The sequence below is a fragment of the Euwallacea fornicatus genome, chromosome 3, assembly GCF_040115645.1.
Source record: "Euwallacea fornicatus isolate EFF26 chromosome 3, ASM4011564v1, whole genome shotgun sequence".
Taxonomy (NCBI): Eukaryota; Metazoa; Arthropoda; class Insecta; order Coleoptera; family Curculionidae; genus Euwallacea; species Euwallacea fornicatus.
This window is the reverse complement of record NC_089543.1, coordinates 7,026,985-7,046,044: the sequence shown is the minus strand read 5'-3', so window position 1 is coordinate 7,046,044 and position 19,060 is coordinate 7,026,985. Positions and strand designations below refer to the sequence as shown.

The 19,060-nt window shown below is 31.8% G+C and overlaps 1 protein-coding gene and 1 long non-coding RNA gene across 2 annotated transcripts; one reads left to right on the top strand and one right to left on the bottom strand.

Annotated features, from left to right (window-relative positions):
• Positions 1–469: 469 nt before the first annotated feature.
• Positions 470–1,218, bottom strand: LOC136350494 (uncharacterized). Its single transcript, XR_010734162.1, has 2 exons — positions 1,013–1,218; positions 470–696 (listed from the first exon to the last, which is right to left on the bottom strand). It is a non-coding gene; the product is annotated as an uncharacterized lncRNA (long non-coding RNA).
• A 178-nt stretch (positions 1,219–1,396) lies between these two features.
• LOC136350490 (uncharacterized) lies at positions 1,397–18,942 on the top strand. The gene is made up of 8 exons (XM_066302238.1): positions 1,397–1,538; positions 3,870–4,368; positions 12,325–12,415; positions 12,480–12,608; positions 16,832–17,061; positions 17,805–18,046; positions 18,104–18,235; positions 18,300–18,942. Exons 2-8 carry the CDS (start codon positions 3,919–3,921, stop codon positions 18,391–18,393), a joined length of 1,368 nt encoding a protein of 455 aa, XP_066158335.1. The 5' UTR covers positions 1,397–1,538; positions 3,870–3,918; the 3' UTR covers positions 18,394–18,942.
• Positions 18,943–19,060: the final 118 nt, after the last annotated feature.

Here is a 19,060-nt window from a genome sequence, read left to right as displayed (position 1 = left end):
AGTCCATAGTCTATATATATCTACATATAAGCTACGCACATAGCTTATAAAAACTTAAATAAATAATAGGATTGCAAATGAATATTTTTAAATTGATTTAAAATTAACGTTTTATAAATTAATTATAATCGTAATTATATATAGGTTAAGTTTAAATATATAGATAGAATTACAAAGTAAAATGTGACACATCTGACTAACAAGTACCTACAACCACATGGTACACCCCTTGCGAACATCTGTACCTTTCCTGGATTAACGAGCCCAATACCGACACAGTTATTTGTCGACAAATCACTGATAATTACCAAATATGAATCCAACTCACGTTCACATATGTTATACCATTATGCGGTTGCGGGGGTGAAGTCATTCATTTCACCCTCATAGGAGGGGCTTTACCATAGAATCATACTAACAATGAGATTTTGGACTAGGGTTAGACGTCAGCCATTTTTAAAATAAAATATGATCCACAACAATGTTTTATTTCAGTCAATATTAATAGTAATAATTATTATTGAGCAACATTGAAACCTAAATTTTACTACCCCTTATCTGTCTATAAATTAGCAGTCAAATAAAGTCCGTTCAACTGTATAGCTATACACATAATAGAGGAATTAAATTAGTGTTGTCTCAGTGTATCCTGTATTTTTAGCCTCGTACAGCGGATATTGCACCATTTGATGACTGCTGGAAAAGAAATCACCGTCTTCATGAAACATGCAAACAAGGTTAAAAGTGCAAATATCATTTGTAAAGAAATGGAGTTTTAGCTTTCGTGACATGAAGCCCCATCGTAGACAAATTAGAAATTTGATGCTTTGTGTGTCAATCTACATTTAAGCCGAGTAGGCGCACAAAAATCGTAGGATCATATTGATTCTTTTACTCGAGAAGAAAACATTAAATGAAATTATTGTAAAAGTGTATATGAGATAAATATTGGTATCTACTTAGGTCTAGAAGCCACCTTGACGCCAAACTGGCCTACATAAAAAATACCCACCGTCTCCGTTGTGCAAACCTGGATTAAACTTATCAGTTGAGAAGGAATTTGCTTAATACTTCTGGTATTAAAGCTGAATCTTTTTCGAACACATATGTATGATGCTGTAATAAGATGCTTTTCTACCTTTGTAATATCAAAATTATGTAATTAATGAAATTTGAATAAATTATCCGCCAATCTAAAATTAGACCACAACCCTCGATGTTCACTCATTGATCAATAAACAAAACAACAATGTTTCAGACGGTGTTAAAATGCAGATGAATGGACCACAATGCCCGACTGGCTGCAGCCGTAACAATACGATTCAGTCTGACACGGACTGTGACTACGAGCGCGACTTAAAGTGGGATTATTTGCAGCAGAGTTACGCGAGATCACTGAAAATATACGCGGAATATTTAATTTGATTTATTATGTTAGTACCGTAAGAACCACTTTTGAAACGACCGGGATTCGAGTTTATGATTGGTGTAATTTGTTGCCCTCAAAAGAGTCTGGATGCCGTTTGGAGTCGTTGATGGTAAGTCGTGTAGGATTCATTAAGTATAATTGACGATTAATTAGTATAAAACTTTTGCAAAAGTTTTCGACAAGGATTTTTATACTTAGCCTTGCGTTAAGCAAACCAGTTGTTGGAAAATGTCCAGAATAAAATTCAATAAAAATTTCAGGGTCACCTTTAATACAGAGATTTGATTAAATTATCATAGAGATTTGTTCAATGTGAATTTTACCTGAAAAGAAATTTATACCCGAACAAATTTTAAAGATTAACCATTTTTCACAAAAACTATATGTACAATCTTTTCAATAAATGCTCGTAAAATCAACGAGCTACTTGAAACAGATCTCATAGGGTGACTGCTCATTGCCGAAGTTTACGTTTTATTATTACCAGAATGCTCAACGTTTTCACATTTAGAACACTAAAACAGAAGAATATAAACCGGCTTAAGACCTAAAAATAAAGCAAATGAAGTTTTCGGGTTCTTGCAAAGTTCGCAGCTATTTATGGTTGTGACACTGGGAAACGTTTTAGCATTTGACTATAGCGATATGGAATAATAAATAATGGAAATCGGGACGGTCTGCATACTGGGCGAAGTATAAATAACAGATCAAATTACATAAATCGCCGGTAAATGTTTATTTTGAACGCGGTTTGGCAAATTTGTATTAATCATTTAATCAAATAAGAATAGTTTAGGATCTCATCATTTTTTGACGTGTTGTTCGATTATATGACCGCATTATATCAGATCTGTTTCTGGTTGATTTGAGTCATATCCTTTAATATTCTCCTATATTTGCTGTGAATGTCTGGAACAATACTTCAGAATTTCTGTATATCAAAAGGGTTCTAGAAAATAGAAGGTATGATGAGGGTTTTCCCGAAAAAAACTTTGGAGTCTCTAGGCATAAGGAATGCAGTTGATGGTTATAGTTACGTGTCCTAAGCAAGGATTCTGGAGCATCATGTGCCGCGTTAGATAACACTGTCTTCTAAGTTGGATTTTAAAAGTTGGCAAAAACTTTCAAAGCCAAAATCTCATGGGCATCAAATGGACCGTCGCAATCACAGCGTCAAATTACTGGTATGAGGAATAGATGGCACAACTCGGCGGATATACGGTTAATTTTAAAATTAAACTGAAACGTGCGTTGCAAAGTCGTAACATTTATTTCTTACATACGAAAGTTTTCATGCAACGTTGTAAAAATGAGCTTTTGCGACTAATTTTGTGAGCAGTTTAGTTTGTAATCAGTCAAATACAAACTATTGTAATCTCATAAAACGTATTAATATATGTATAGGAACTGCAATACAAAAAAAAAACAGCATGTCATCAGGTTCTGGTGACGTTATCTGTAGGCAATGTTGCCAATTCAATTGGATAGTTCAATTTTTGGGATTTGAAGCAAAGATAAAATACATATTTATTTCATACATAGTCGAATCCAAAAGAGTCAAATTCATATATATTTCAGGGATTAATAACAATATATGAGGCAATGAAAATATTGGTAATTCGTGTAGAAATAGCAAACGCAGAATAGTAACTTGCCAATTGGAATGTAAGCAAGAACGACGTGGCACGAATGCAGTAAGACGTTCTGTAGTGCTAACACACATATGTATGTATATAATAATTCACTTTTTGGCCGAAGGCTTCGTAGAACGAACGAGACTTTCATTACTATAGCAGCACAGGGGCAATGATCATCGGCTGAAACATCAACGTTCGCATAAATTTTATCTATTGAGTTGTAAATTATGAGTTGTAAAACATTTGAAGATGCAAAAAAAATCTTTTATACAAGACGTACATATACAAAATTTTTGCAGAAACCTTCCCGATATTTCAATGGCAAGAGACACCCTGTATTCCTATTTTTTCAACAATAATTTATAAAATGTATGGCTTAATTCAGTAAAGTTAAGAGTTATTTCGACAAAATTTAATATATTTTTCCTAATTTTGACAAATAAAGTGACAATAAACGAATTTTATTTTATCGCTACGAGTGGAATTCTAACATACAACAAGAAACACAGGCAACATTTCCTAATGCATTTTATACATATTTTTGTCGTAATTTTACTATACGATTTAGAAATCGCAAGAAAGATGACAGAGATCTGCAGCAACCATTATTGTTCCTGAGCCTATTTGTAAGCTGAATTATCAAAACGAAGATACCTGCAATCATGTAACTAGCTAAGAACCAGTTTTGTCACCCATTTTATATAAGGAAACTGCAACTTTATTTGTCAAAATTAGAAAAATATATTTTCTATATTTTATTCAGTTGCAGTGTAAAATGTTTGTTTACGTTCTTCCTTTTCTAGCGCCTAGCCATGAAACCGGACAAAATCAACACGAAGTGAGAGACTCACAATGCGATTAAAGAAACCGCAGTCGTTGCTGTGCTTCTACGCCCTCGTTCAAGTGTCATTAGCCCATCCGAAGGATGACCATTTCAAAAGCGCTCAGAGAAATAATCCGAAAAAGTACTATCCGACTACATCTACGAAACCGTTATTAAATAGTGCCAGTGTGAAACTCAGACATTCGTCTTCTAGATTTCCACATTTCGACAAATTAAAAACTAGAATGGCAAACTTAGATAGTGCTAGTAGTTTTTTCGGTAGTAAAAGTAGTGTTAATACGAATTATAAGAGTGACAATCGATGGGATTATTACAGTGACACTGGCACTCGAATGAGACACCACGGATGGTCCAATAGAGGTCGTACCACCACCACTACTACTACCACAACCACCATGCCTAGTCCTGATGAAGATTTGTTCAATAATTATGGGGATTTCGATGGAGGAGACCAGGTGGTGAGTACTCATCGCAAAAGGGTATTATTTAAAAAAAGAAATTTCGATGTTACTAAGGCACGTTATCCATAATCTTGAAAGCAATAGTAATCATTTTTCGTGCAGGTTAAAATTGATACATTACTACATTATCTCAGTGCTTAGAAAATAAGTATGCAAGATGCTTCTGCTTTGTGACCAATTTACTTCTTATAAGGTAAAAACTATATAAGTGGTTATGTAGGTAAAACAGCACATCATTACTTAATTAGCATTATAATTTTGGTACTACGAAGTATATATTAGGTATTGATGTCCTTTTTATTTTACTTGAACATTAATTTAAGGTTGAAGAATAATAATTTTCTTTAAATTCACAAAAAAACGACTTTATTACCTTTTGTAGAGCATTTACGATGTTCCTTTTAATAATTTTACCTAAATATGTACTATAGAGGTAATAGTGTATAAATAAATTACTACCTCACCTTCTATGCTGCATTTTCAGATTTTAACCGTAGTCTATTCTTGCGTTTCTACGTTGACATTTTCGTTAAACAAATGATCAGTAAAAATAATATTTCATAGTTCAACTATATCAGACAAGCGAGATTGTTTCCAGTTTTGGATAAAGACCAATTAACGTATGTAAACATTTTTCTTTAAAGTTAACCGTCAATAAAGAATATAACAAGCTCGTTTCAACTGGAATACATTATACACGGAATGACCCTGTACCGAGGAACGTAAGTCTTTAGGAGAATCTTCCTACATTATCTCATCGGTGGGATGGTATATTGAAAAACTTGACCTATTTTATACGTTAACCATCTCAGTTATATTACATTCACCTATTGACTAATACTCGAATCGAGGTCTAATCAGTGATGCCCCATCATCTGCTTAGTTTATGGGTGTAACATCCCACCTACTCATCGTGTAAAACGTATATGTAATACGTTTTCGTTTATTAATAGTTAGCTACTTAATGCATGAAACTTAGTTTTCTATTCTGCACCGGTAAATACAGTATGTTCAATATATGGGTGTCGGCACGAAAATGTCCTAAAAAGGGGGACACATGTGGATTCACAATGCCAACAGTTATTTTTGGAAAAACTTAAAAGTTTAGAACGTTTAAAAATATCCCTTTCTGAGGTATGGTAAGCAATAGATGAATCCAAAAACCACTTTTCCATTATAGTTTTTTATAAGCTCCAACACGACAATATTGTTTTCATTCTATTTTTTAATACAACATTGATAGTTTTTTTTCTTCCTTAAATGTGTAACTTTTCTCGCATTTAACCAAGTCTATATCTTCTACTCTTTACCAGATTTCAATGCTAGTGTTATATAAAGCTTTGAATTTGTTGTTCATGGTAAAAATACAACCTGTACAATTCACTGTAATGAGTATTCCTAAATAACCCGATTAAGTGCCAGATATTTTTTTAGACATAACAACTTATTTTCTTCATCACTAAAAATACTTCGAATCAATTATTAAGGATGCAAAATACACACTTATTTTTGACATATTTAAAATAGGTGGTAGGACATGATAACGACAAAATATCCCAAATGAAATTCCAATTTTGGATATTAATTAAGGTTTAACACTTATTCAGTAAATTGTTTATATCGTAAACAAACATGTTCTTGACAACTACAACCATAATCTCAAAGTAGTTGCACTTTACGACTTCCCATAAATATAGGGCTTGACGGTGATTCGTGCAAAGCAGTTTAAAGAATGCCTTCTAATGAGTCAGTTGTAAAATATCACAGAAACGTGGTAAGGAAGTTTACGTTTTTTGAGTTAGATTTCAAGAATATTCAATAAATGAAATAAAAAACGCATATTTCTGCTTATACATATATTTAGTTCTCCTCCGTTTGCAGCATTTTCAAGTAAATACTAATTATGGTAATAAGAGTAGTAGTAGGCAGAGGCTTCTCAACCATATGCATAGATTTCCATGACTTATTATTCCTATGATTGAAAGGACTTTTGTCTTATTGTGAGCATAAGACATACTATGAATTAATAATGATTTTGTTTAGGAAAGTACTTACTGCTTTGATTAATAGTCGGTTCTCTTCCGTGTAATCGACAATAGGTACTTAACAGTAAAGTTTCAGTTTTCACTTATAACAGAGGCTTCTAGAACGTTAATCAAGTTCTTATATAATAGCCTCGAAACTTCTCATCATTTATTTCATTTCATTTTTTTGCAAATTAACTTCTTGAATCTCCTATATAGTAGAATTGAATTAAGCCGTTACCACGATATTTACCTCATGTAAACTGCTCATCATCCGAACCGAGTCAATATATTTTTTGGATTCTTTTTAAAGTATTGTAATTTTAAAATGCAAATATATATTTAACTACGGTTTTCGTTGTTTTGAAATTCATTTAGGTAATTAAGTTTTTGCTCAAGTATTGAACTTTAGGTTTGGTATTTTCCAGATAAAAAAATTTATCTCGGTTCATTCCAACATTAAATTGTGTAAACCAGGTTAATATCTCGAGATGGTTTTAAAGATTCTTTTATTGCTGTTGGGTAACAGAAGAACTGACCATTATTCCGAAACGGCCCATTTTCCACCGCTCAATCTCCAGAGCCTGTAATATTGTACAGAGCATAAATGTGTTCCATAAATTTTGGACCATGTGTAATTGATTACATGATTGTAATGTAAATTGAAAATTACGTAAATTAAGGTTGTTTTTAATTGTGGGCAAAGTAGGTGTATGCTGCTTAACTTGGTCTCCAATCTGAACTTGCCTAACTGGGCAAAACTGTAACACATCAGTATAATTTTGCCCACCATATACATTTTTACATATATATATTTTTTAATTAGTTATTTTAAATTTTTTAAGTTCAAATTTATTACGACGATTTTAAATAATATTGCCGATTCTCAAAAACATTAAAAAAAAAAGTTACAAAAAAATCATTTAACCCGGTTGAGATGACGAGCGGTTTATTTCTTCATAATCTAGAATTAGCTAACAACTTATATACGTAAAGAATTTCTGCCACCCACACTGCTGTACGGCATTTATTTATAATGAAAAAGTTACCTAATAGCCAGCAAAGACTGCAGAATAGCAGAAGAAAGGAAAGCACTTGGGTAGTACTACAAGGTAGGTACTGTAACCTACGATTAAAGCATCAACACTCCTTAATCTGTCAGTAAAAGGGCCCATTTGAATCGCGTGAGTTTTTTTTTATCAAGATTAGGCAGGGTTTCAATTTCTAATGTTACTTTTAATAAGTAATCTTTTAAATGCTACACAATTTTTACAAAAAATATTTAACTCTTCAGAATTCTTCTTGGAATTTTTTCAATGATCAGATATTGTTCAGCATTAAAAACGTTAATGGTTCTTTATGTAGGACTCAAATATAAGAATAAGGATTTAAAATCTAGGTGTCGGTTTAAGTATTTGTAAGTAATTTGTAAATAGGTAGAATTTGTGGGATCAATGCAAATAAAGTTTTCTTCTCGGTTTCAATCGACTGAAAGTTTCGTGTGAAAATGTCGTCTGTGATAATATGAGAATCCAATATGTCCTGACATTTTATTACCGTGCCTGTAATGTTTACGACCAACTTCGCATTTGCCTCGTATGCAACTGAGATGAAATCGTTTGGTTCTCTGTTTGCTTCGATAAAGTACCAATGAAAAACCTATAGTACCACCAGTCAATTTGTCTAGACTGCAGAAGAGTGCAGCAGGGGAATCAAATCGCAGAGTTACGTGGAGGATACAGGAAAAAGAAAACCATAAACTTTGTTCCTACAGCATCATCAACATTATCATTTTGCTTTAGTATTTTATTACATTTAGTAAAAATTGTAGGCGGGAGCAAGAAATATCAGATCTGAAATATTAACTATTGTAATCATGCCTCATAGATAAATTTTGGATATTAGATGAATTAAATTGGTATTACTTCAATTCATTCTTTATTTCAAATATATATGTTATTACCTTCAGTTTGTCCTGTAGTCTCAATTTAAATGCATTGATGTTAACTAAGGGAAGTACTTGTGGATTTAGATGTTCAAACAAACAACCATTCTTTTCTAGGTACCTAGTAAAACCATAGCTAACAAGAGATTCTGTGTTTGCAACAAATATCAAGATTCAAAGGTAACGAGCACATTTTAATTGGTGGGGAGAAGTCAAAATATTATCACAACAATAAATTGTTGACGTGACACTTCCTTATTCACTGAAGTTTACTCAAATACTCTTAATACCTGAATAATTTGGTTCTGGGAATATTAATAAAAATTAGCATCTCAAAGGGTACCGATTTTTTTACCAAAATAATATTTAATAATAAGACCCGCTTACTTTAAGGTCGATATTCCCTGATAATAAATTGATGGCCATGGCAAAAGATGTTTAAAAAGCGAGAAGACTGAACTGATACAAAGAAGCCTGTAACTTCGTACGTTCGAGTCGTACCGAGCAAAAGATTTCCCGATAAAAACGAAAGCTACCGTGAATGCAAAGTCCCTTTATTTATGATCACCCACGCGTACAATATCAAATAGCTTGCAGTATGGCTACATTTAATGGGAGTTTTAACTCTACTATCCTGTGGTTTTTTCTCTTCCATAAAGATATCTTGAAAACGGTAGTATATGAGTTTTATAAGACATACTGAAAAACGAGTCCTATTGCATATTTATAAAATTGAATTAACATACGATAAATCTTCACTGCTTTAAATTTATGAATTAATTGCTCGTAAAAAGGGCATACATTATCAAATAAATTGCTTGACTTATTTCAAAATTAAGTAAATTCAATTAAAAAAAAGCTGTCAAAGTTTGGAATAAAAAATAGTTTTGAATTTGATTATTGTTTAATCTCGACAAACCAAATCATTTTTTACACCTCCTGCTTAGCCAAACTGGTAAGTATAACGCATTGTTCTACCAAAAGTGGGCTGGAACAGTACAAAGTTTTACGTTCATTATTGTGACAAGTTCCTTAATCTAAATTGTTCAGTAATTATTCAAAACGGTTTAAAATAATAGAATAAGTGTTAATAAATAGTCTCTGTATGGCAGGCAAGAATAATTGGAGGGACGAAATCTGGAAGATGCTCATTCTTAATGTTTCTCGTTTTTCCTTGAAGACATACTACACGATAATCTAAGAAATTGCTAAAAGCCTAATGTAATAAATGGTAATAGGAAAATCAAATTTAGTATATGTTCCCAATTAATGAAAATAAATTTTATCGTTTACTTTTACTTTACATTAACGAACGTTTGGTGAACCCATTCTTTTTTAATGAATTCTCTTAATTTTAAAATTAGGTTTCTGCTTAGATGGTCTTTAAATGCGATTAAGCGTGTTATATCTAATTTTGCTCAATTTATACAAATAAGACATTTTACTGGCATTCTGTATCATGGCCTTAATTTGAATATCATTTCCTAGCTGACCTTTTAATTCTGGGGGCATTACTGTTTAACTTTTGATAGTAATGAATACCATGAATATCCTATGAGTCATTTTTGGTATATGTTATAACCCTGATCTATGATCATCTGTATCGCTTACTTACTTCATATAAGTGTTTAATTGCGTAAGTATCGTGTTTTATATCCATTTGAGGAAACGCGAAGACGATTGAACGCTGCAAAATGATGTTAAATTAACTGAATATCGACATATAAATAGGTAATAATTGTTTAATTAGGGAAATGTGCTTTAAAATTTACGTTAGCTTTAATTTAATGGAAATCCGTAAAATACTTGTCGAATAACGTTAAATTGAATTATTCGGTAACTTCAGGGGTAACTCACTGACGTTAAACCGGAAAGTTTAATAGGCAACAGAACTCTAGCTGGGAAAGATATCTTTCCACATTTATTTTTATTTCGTTCTATCTGTATTATTTTCTTTGTGGAGAATGAAATGACAATTTAATTTTATCGATATATTTTTTTTCTAGTATAGTAAATCTCAAGAGTGTTCTTTCAGAAAAGTGGCTTTTTCTTATTTTCTGTTACGAATACAAATACAGAAAAAACATCAACAAAGTTAAGCTTTTTGTAGGAAAAAAGCCACGTATTGTATTTGTGTGTTGCTTCTACATGTTGGATGTTTGGGCATTTTTGCCGAAGGCGGCTTTGGAACGCTATGACAACAACTGCAAACAAACTATTGTGAATCATTTGCGCATTGTATTAAAACTCTCAGAACCGAACCAAAATATATAATGAAAATATTATATTGAGTTAATTTTAAATTTGAATTTAATTTCATAAAAATTTATTGATTATAATACTTTCCTTTTCACACTCGGCAGATCAACAACTAAGATTTTTTTACAATTTACGACCTTATTTGGTTATTTGACAGTCTCTCTACCAGAATGAACGGAATTCCTGCCGTTTACGTAAGAAAGTTACTTTGGTTAGACTTAGCCCGTATAACGAAGAACTCCAATTAAGGTATTGTGAAATTTGGCTTTAATGTACATACATAATCTTATTAAAACTTGGATGTTAGTAGTAAATCTGTTGTTTCTTCCTCTTGTTAGTGATGTCCAGAACATATTATTCGAAATTCGATGATTTGAATAAAACAGACTCTTTCCTTTAACACACGCATTGATTCTTAATTCACTATATCGAGTTGCAACTTATAAACTTAAAAAAAACAATTATTACTAGTTTCATTCATAAATTAAGACAAAAAGTTTCGCAAAATGTATTTTGTTTCGTTATTCGGAGGGTAAGGCAAACACTGTTACTCTTATATTTACCAACATGCAATTCTAACAAAACAGAGGTTAATGCGAACTTAAAATTTAACCCGTAAAACCCTTATGTTGAAAATTATGAGTATATTTAGTGGAAATCGGGATTAACAAAACAAGAATGCAGTAACCGACTTCACTTATGCATAAACGGCAAAGGTACTACTGCAGTACGAGCGAGCATCGTGAAAGATTCGAAGAAATATTTCCTTTTTTATATACACGTGAATCGTCTTGGTGCGTACGCAATATGAATCAACCATGCCGAAATTATTTATATATTACTATTTAGATTTTAGTTTTCAACATAGATTTGTAATTTAACAAATTCAACACCGTATATCACTAAAATCAGTCAAAAGTAAGCAATCGCTAGAACCAATAACATACAGGGTATTAACTGTAAAAATACTAATTTTTATTAAATTAAATTATATTGTTGAAAATTAGGTAAAAAATATATTCAGAATTATATACAGGGTATCCCTGAAATGACCTTATGTACACAGCTTGTACATGCATTAAAAAAGATCTCGTTCACATTAAAACACGCTAATTTATGTAGTAATTCTTATTTCCAAAATTAGTGAAAATCGATAAAACCGTTTAGTAATTATTTCAAAAGAATTTTTTAGTTTGAGAATCTTAATGTCTTGTAGCGGCAAAACCAAGCAACATTAAATATACATAAATTTGTCTAGCATGTCTTATTTTTGAATCAGGAATTTTTGAACAGGCGTTGTACGATCATTTCAGGGACACTCTGTATATTAATAATGTAAATTTCACAATTAAATTTATCATAAAAATTAAGGCACAGACACCGATGCACTTTTTTTTATCCTTGCTAGAAGTAAAACTTTCCCTTTAAGAGCGTTCAATTTGGTTTACCCTATACAACCATTGGTCAATGCACCACTGCAGATTTTTGATTGTCCATCTGTATAAAAATACGTCACGTGTATTACTTGTACGTTAATGAATGCACGTGCGTGTTTAAATCTTCTACGCTCGTCTATATGGCCCTTAAACGTGACTTGTACTTGGCGTAAGGTATTTCCTTTTAGCGCTTAATACTATATTATTATAAATTGTCCCGAGTCTTCTGGCTGTACAAGTCTACAACCAACTTAACCGAAGAAATTTTCTTAATATCTCCTTGTTTCAGGAAGACGACGACCCTGACAACATATTTCTGGACTATGATTTTGAAGAAGATTTTCAAGCTGAAGAGGCCACCACCGAAAGAACAACACCAGGTAAATTGTGTTAAGAGTTAAAAGTAAAATAAAAATTCCAAAAATTCTTAATCTTGTTTGTTAGCACCTAGAAGGTATTCCAGCTTTGGCGAGTACAAATGGAATCAATTTGGAACTAGAGAAAGGGTTGTGCAAGCAAGAAGAGACTACATGCAGCAAAAGGGCAATGTTGCAAGTAAAAAATCGTCTGAAGGTATGAAAAATGCGATGGTTGTTGCCATTATGATCTGCTAAAAACAACAATATCGCATTGATTATTAGCTATTTTAATTAGAGTTACATGCAGCATTTTTTACTTATTTAATCTCGTATTCGTTTGCTATGAGGTGTCAAGCAGGTCATTTCCTCAATTTACGGTGATGTAAAAAACTCAATAGTTCGTGTCAAAAAGAACGACTTCCTTGTTTTCTTAAACGAACCAATGGTAAGAGTTTCAAGCGGATTTTGATGAATTTCAAAAGCTAGATTTAAGTTAGTTTTTCTTTTCTGCGCCCCTATTAGTTATAAAAGAAAAATCTACCCTTTTTCTTCTCAAATACATTGTTGTATAATTCTATCAGATATATATGTACAAAGTATAAATGATTATTGGAAATATTCAAAAGTGGTTTTGTTCCAGAAATAATTTGCTATGACAGCATATCAGGTGAGGTATACGTGTTATTTGTTTAGTTCATGGATGTGTAAAAAAACTGTAGAATTTATGACAAGGACTTTTCCGACTCGAACAAGTTTAGGATTTTCTTGTATTTAAATAATCAAAATCGTTGCGATTTTGATGGCTAACTTTGAGCTAAATTTTAATCGTTACGTATTTGATCGAAATTAAATATATGTATTATACAGCTGTGTCCAAGTCTTTGAAGATGTTAGACTCGAAAGTCATTTCTCTTAAAATCGTTAACGGGAATGAACCGTGTGCTGTGCGAACAAGATATTGCGGTTTTGTGTTTGGTGTTTTTAAAATCGTAAGTACATTTAAAATTCTCATACAATTGTATTTGAGTTTTTATTTGATTTTTTGTAAGTTGATTCGAAATTATTGTTTCCTTTGTTTTTAAAGAAAAAAGTTCGCTTTTTCGCACTAAAATTTTCACATATAATTGGATTGTCAAACTTTAGAAACTTACCTATCTACGAGGTTTTGCACTTTAATGTAACGCATTCGCACTATATTTTGTAGTTTTCATCGAAAGTGATAGCTAATTATAAATCATTCGTTTTATAATATTTAATATTTACATTTTTAATAACATATATTACTTTTTCATTTAAATATTTCAGATGACTTTGGAAGCAATGGAGACCACAGTAGCCTATCCTTTACAACCCGTTAAGTTGTGAGTTATACAGCAAATATTAATTTAATTTAGAAAAATGGCTAATATAATATTTCTGTTCCTTTCAGCCAGCAGTGCTGAGTATGGTGATGGTATAAAGCTCATCAAAACGTTTTTCCACAGTCGAGTGGTAACGTATCAAATTTCTGAAATTCAAAAGGTAGCTGATGTGAGGAGCTTCATGACGCAAGTCAAACTTAATTTCCTCAGATTTATGAACAAACAATTCAATACAGAAGATTAATGTTTTAAAAGTTGGTACGAAGCTGTTTGTATTATACCTACATCAGGTGCAGAAGTTGCAGGATATCAAATCATTAAACTTCAAATTTACCTCGACCATTTTGAAATCTTCATATTAATTATTGATGAGAAGTTTCCTGAATTTTCAGAGAATTGCGATGGTAGGTTTTTTTGCGAAAATGTTTATAAATCATAACACTTTTATGATTTATTACAGGGTAAGCTCACCAACTCCTCCACTTAGAAGTGAGATAAATAAGGTCAAATAAGTGAGATTATCACTATATTTGGATTTCCCGAAACAAGTTATTCCTAGAAAAGCGGTTCTAAATATTCAGAAGACAATGAAAAGTATTTCATGTGGTCGACTGTGGTGCACTTTGATCCAGTACGTTGAGTTCTACACACTAATTGAGTCCTGCGCCATGAACAATTTAAGAAGGAAGTACCATTGGCAGTTGCAACAAATTATGGTTGTTGGCATGAAATTAAAGCACGCCCTGAAACATTTATAAAGTTTTTCAAGAACTCATTGTTGAACTTATGTGGATTGAAAATATACCGGTCAGGTAAAGTTAACATCTCCACATGGGTCTACTAACAAAAGAACATACTCGAAGGAGTAAAATGAATATTATTTACAACTTACGCAATGCAGTGCGAATAGCGTAGAAATTTAAATTATGAAAAATTCAATTCCAACATGCTTACTAAAACTTATAAATTACGACTAAAATTAATAGTCACCTCTCTAAAACACCGACGTTGAATTAATAATAAAATTATAAACGTTCGTAAGTTGTAGTAAAATAGCTATGCCAAGTGACATTTCCTTTTTGTTGCATTAAAGGTTCAGCTATTCTTTACTGTCGATGGGATATTATTGTATGATAAGTATTAAAAATTCCCAACTGCATCTCTTATGCGCTTAACATGTAATATTCAAGAAATAAAGAATGAGATTTTACTAATTTATATTATGTTTTATTTATTTTTCAATTTTAGGATTTTATGAAATAAAATTGTTTGATTTATATATTCGGATGTAGTTACTTTCAGCTATGCTGTATTAAATTTCAAAGATCGCTAAACAATATATCAATTAGAGGAGTAACAAGAAAAGAAAACGTCTTGAAAATATTCAAAACTGATTTGACTTTTGTTAATCAATTCTTGCATTTTTCACAGTTTCATAAACACAGCGAGGTATGTGAGAGATAAAAGAAATTATTTCTCTTCCATATCGATCAAAGGTGTAACAATGGAAAACTAACTCAAAACTAGCTTAAAGATCCAATAAAGTCTGCTGAAAATGTAGATACAAAAGAGATTTTCAGATTTTTCTAATTTACAATATTATATTTTAAATAAAACTCGTTTATGAAAAACCTTTTTATTAAAATCTATAATACTTATAGAACTTAAGAGAAATATTCTCTATATACACATATATAAAAAAATAAGTTTAGGCACAAGATCTACAATTTTTATAGTCCATATTTTTTCCTTGAACTTTTTCTACTTCTTTTGTATTTCTCGTATTTCATTTTTACTTCCCCCTGTTTCCCTAGAACTTCCCATACTTACCAAAATCTGTACAACAAATTGCCTCGGTGTTTTTCAAAGTGTCTGTTTTCCTGTCCTACAACAGAAAATTGTAGCTTTCTGTCCAATATAATGATATATCTTCAAGCCCTAGATATTGGGAGTTATTAGGTAGACCAAAGAAGGTGCCCCAACAAGCATTTTTAAAATTATTATGGCTCTAAGATATAATAGTGAAAAATCCTCCCACCATTAGGAAGCAATACGCAGTCTGTGAGGTCCCCATCTTCATTTAAACACCAAGACCACGAACGTTATATCGTGATGTCCGGAGGTGGTATCGTGATTACTCACATGAGCATCTTTGGACGATTCCTTTATTTTTGCTTTTCATCAATAGCTCTAGGCGATACTTTATGTGTTGCGTTAGTTAACTCGACACTTTAATTTGTACTTTTACTACACACGTGTTAAATTGAATTAACAATGAAGTCGTTATGATGAAATTTTCCAGTAGTGAAGAACAGGCAATCGCATGGCATCAAAAAGGTTTAAACACGGTTTATGTTACATTTATGCATATCGAAAGTAATCTCTTCAGAATTAAAAAGTACAATTACAAAATATTTCAGTATGATGTTGATCAGGATGATGAATTTTAAAATCTAATTGATAAACATATTTATTCGGCTTATTAATAACATAATGCCTCCATCCCGGGATACTTTATCAATAAGCGGAGTAATATCTCTAATGCCCAATATTATATTTTTAATAAGTGAATGTGAAATACGCATTTGAATGCAAAAGGATTTCTATTAGATTCGATTTGAAGAGTTGTTTTAAATATATTATTTATATATTTGATATCTGTTTGATGACGCATTGTAACTATATAAGTGGGTATATTCAATTAGGACACCTTTATTTAGAAGAAATTGGATCCGGTTTGAATGGTTTTTTTAAATACATATATGTATATGAAGTAATAACATAAAACGACTTTTTATTGTTATATGTTTTTGAAGATTTAAAAAAATATACATATATAGGTGGCTCGTTTCGAAAACTGCTGGGTTCTACATTAAAAAACTATTTGTATCAAAGGAAACTTATTTTTTTAATAAGGCATAATTTACATATGGAACGGGGCAGAAAATAGTGTCCTTTATAGTATTATATAGCGGGTTTAAAAAATATATTTTCTGTACTGCAGACTTTTTTATATCCTGTATTTCAATTTTTGAAAGCTAACTAAATTATTAAAGTTTCTTTTTTTTCTTTCCAGAAAGCAAAACCACTGCAGTGGTTGATCACTTTGTACGAATCAAAAGCTCAGGTCAATGCAAAAGACCAGTACCCAAAGTAATACCAGTACACATAGAACATCCCGATCCTACAGTAACCTACATACCGCACTGTACCGTACTGCACCGCTGCGCCGAAGATACTGGGTGTTGCAACTACGACACAACTTGCCAGTATAAAGAACGGGTTGAAGTCAGCCTTTATTTTTATGTAAGTTGTATTTATTCCTTTGATGAATAAAACAAAACACAATCATCCATCGTATAAACAAATTGTTAAATTTTAATTTTTGGATGTCTTTACTCATGTTTCACGTTTCAAAGTCACTAAGCCAACAAAATGAAACCAATAATACTCGTTTATGAAGATAAACAGGAAACTTGTTATAAACATACTTATAAATTTATAAACAAAAATGATTGTATTAAAAGAGAGCCAGAATAACGTGTTGAGATATTATTTTAAGCTGAAATAAGTTCTTACTAAAATCAATATCTTTCAAGAGCTTTGAATCTCATTGTTTTCTGAATTACTGGGAAGTTTTTTGCCAAATAAAATCATTATAAAAATAAAGTGTTATTAAGAGTGTAAAGTTAATAAGAACTCTGATTGCATTAATTCCAGTTAAACCAAAGGTTAAAACGGGTCGCGCTCGTATGTATAAATTTAGTTCGCGGAAACGTAATAATATCTTGGCAAAGTCTCCGTTTCCCAAGAAAAGAAAGAAAAAAAAAGATGTTACAAAGACATCGAACCAAGGTATTTGATATTTAATAGCAGCTGCAACTCGCCTATTTTATTTTTGCGGGTTCGTAAGACACCAGACCGTGTTCGGATGGTAAAACGCGGCATAGTGCCAAATGGTCTTACTATGTTTTATCAGGGCAAACTTTTCAGAATTTGAATGTAAATACATGTCACTAACTCAACTAGCATTTTTCGTTTTCGTTCAGGTGAAACCCATTGGATCTGACGTGCCCAAAGTGGAAAAGCTCAATTTCTATAATCACACTGAATGCGAATGCAAAGAGAAAACATTAGGAAATAACAAAGAAGAAATATCGAGTACAACAGAAAAGCAGAAAGGAGTCGCAACAAATAGTGTCTATACCCCCAACTTCAAATCATTTCCAGGGAAATCTTTCCAGTCTGTTTTAAAAGGAAAAACTGAAATTCCTGAAAGCTTGTTGCAAAAGTTGGTATTGCTAAATAGTGAGTAGTTAATCGAGACGACTAGGTTAAAATATTTCAGGTGCAAATGTCCAACAGAGTTTCACCCCAGGATAAAATATGAAACGAGATGTTTTTGTGACTGCGACAACAATAATGAAGACTGTGTTAGAATGAAGAAGGGAAAAGAATATAGCAGTTTGGTGGATCGAATGTAAGTGATAAATGATCTCGCTCATTGTAAACCCTACAAACACTATATCTATGGTTCGTTTCAGTTGTATCCAGAATCGAGAATGTGGAACCGTGTCCTGCGAATACGGTGCATACAATAAAGTGAAGGGACGATGCCCAAGATATGACGAATCTTAAGTTATCGCAAACTTTTGCAATTTTTGTGCCAATACTTCCTGCCAAATTTGTTTGCTTAGCATTAAAATATCTTCATTACGAAATCATTAAAAACACGACTTGTGAATAGTTGAGCATGGTTCTGCAGAATCTAGACTTGATGAGGAATTTTATTTTTAGTAAAAGCCCTTTGGGACAAAGATTATTATAAAATTTGGAACGTTTTCCTTTTTTCTAACTTAAGTTGCATGAAAAACATTGTACCCAATCAAACTTCGATAGTTAAAAGTCATTTTTAAAAATTATATTTTTATGTAACAGATTTTTTTGAAAAAGTTTATTTTTTGATGTAGAATCATTTAAGTACGTACCGGAGTTTGGTGGAGTATCTTATGTACGACATTGAAATCAAATTGAATAAGCAATTTATGCTGATCCTAGTCTTATTTATACGCGTATTTACTCTAAATTATAAATATAATAATAGGGTCTGTACGGAATTTAGTAATTAATTTTTTATATAAGCTGTAAAAAACCTGTATTTAATATAAAATTCTTAAATAAATGGAACCATTCTTAGTATTATTAATGAACCATAAACGTAGCTGTTACCTGGAAAATAATTCAGTTATTTACGGGTATATTTTGCCGTTTTCAGCAAATACAGACGACTAAATTGATAAGGCAA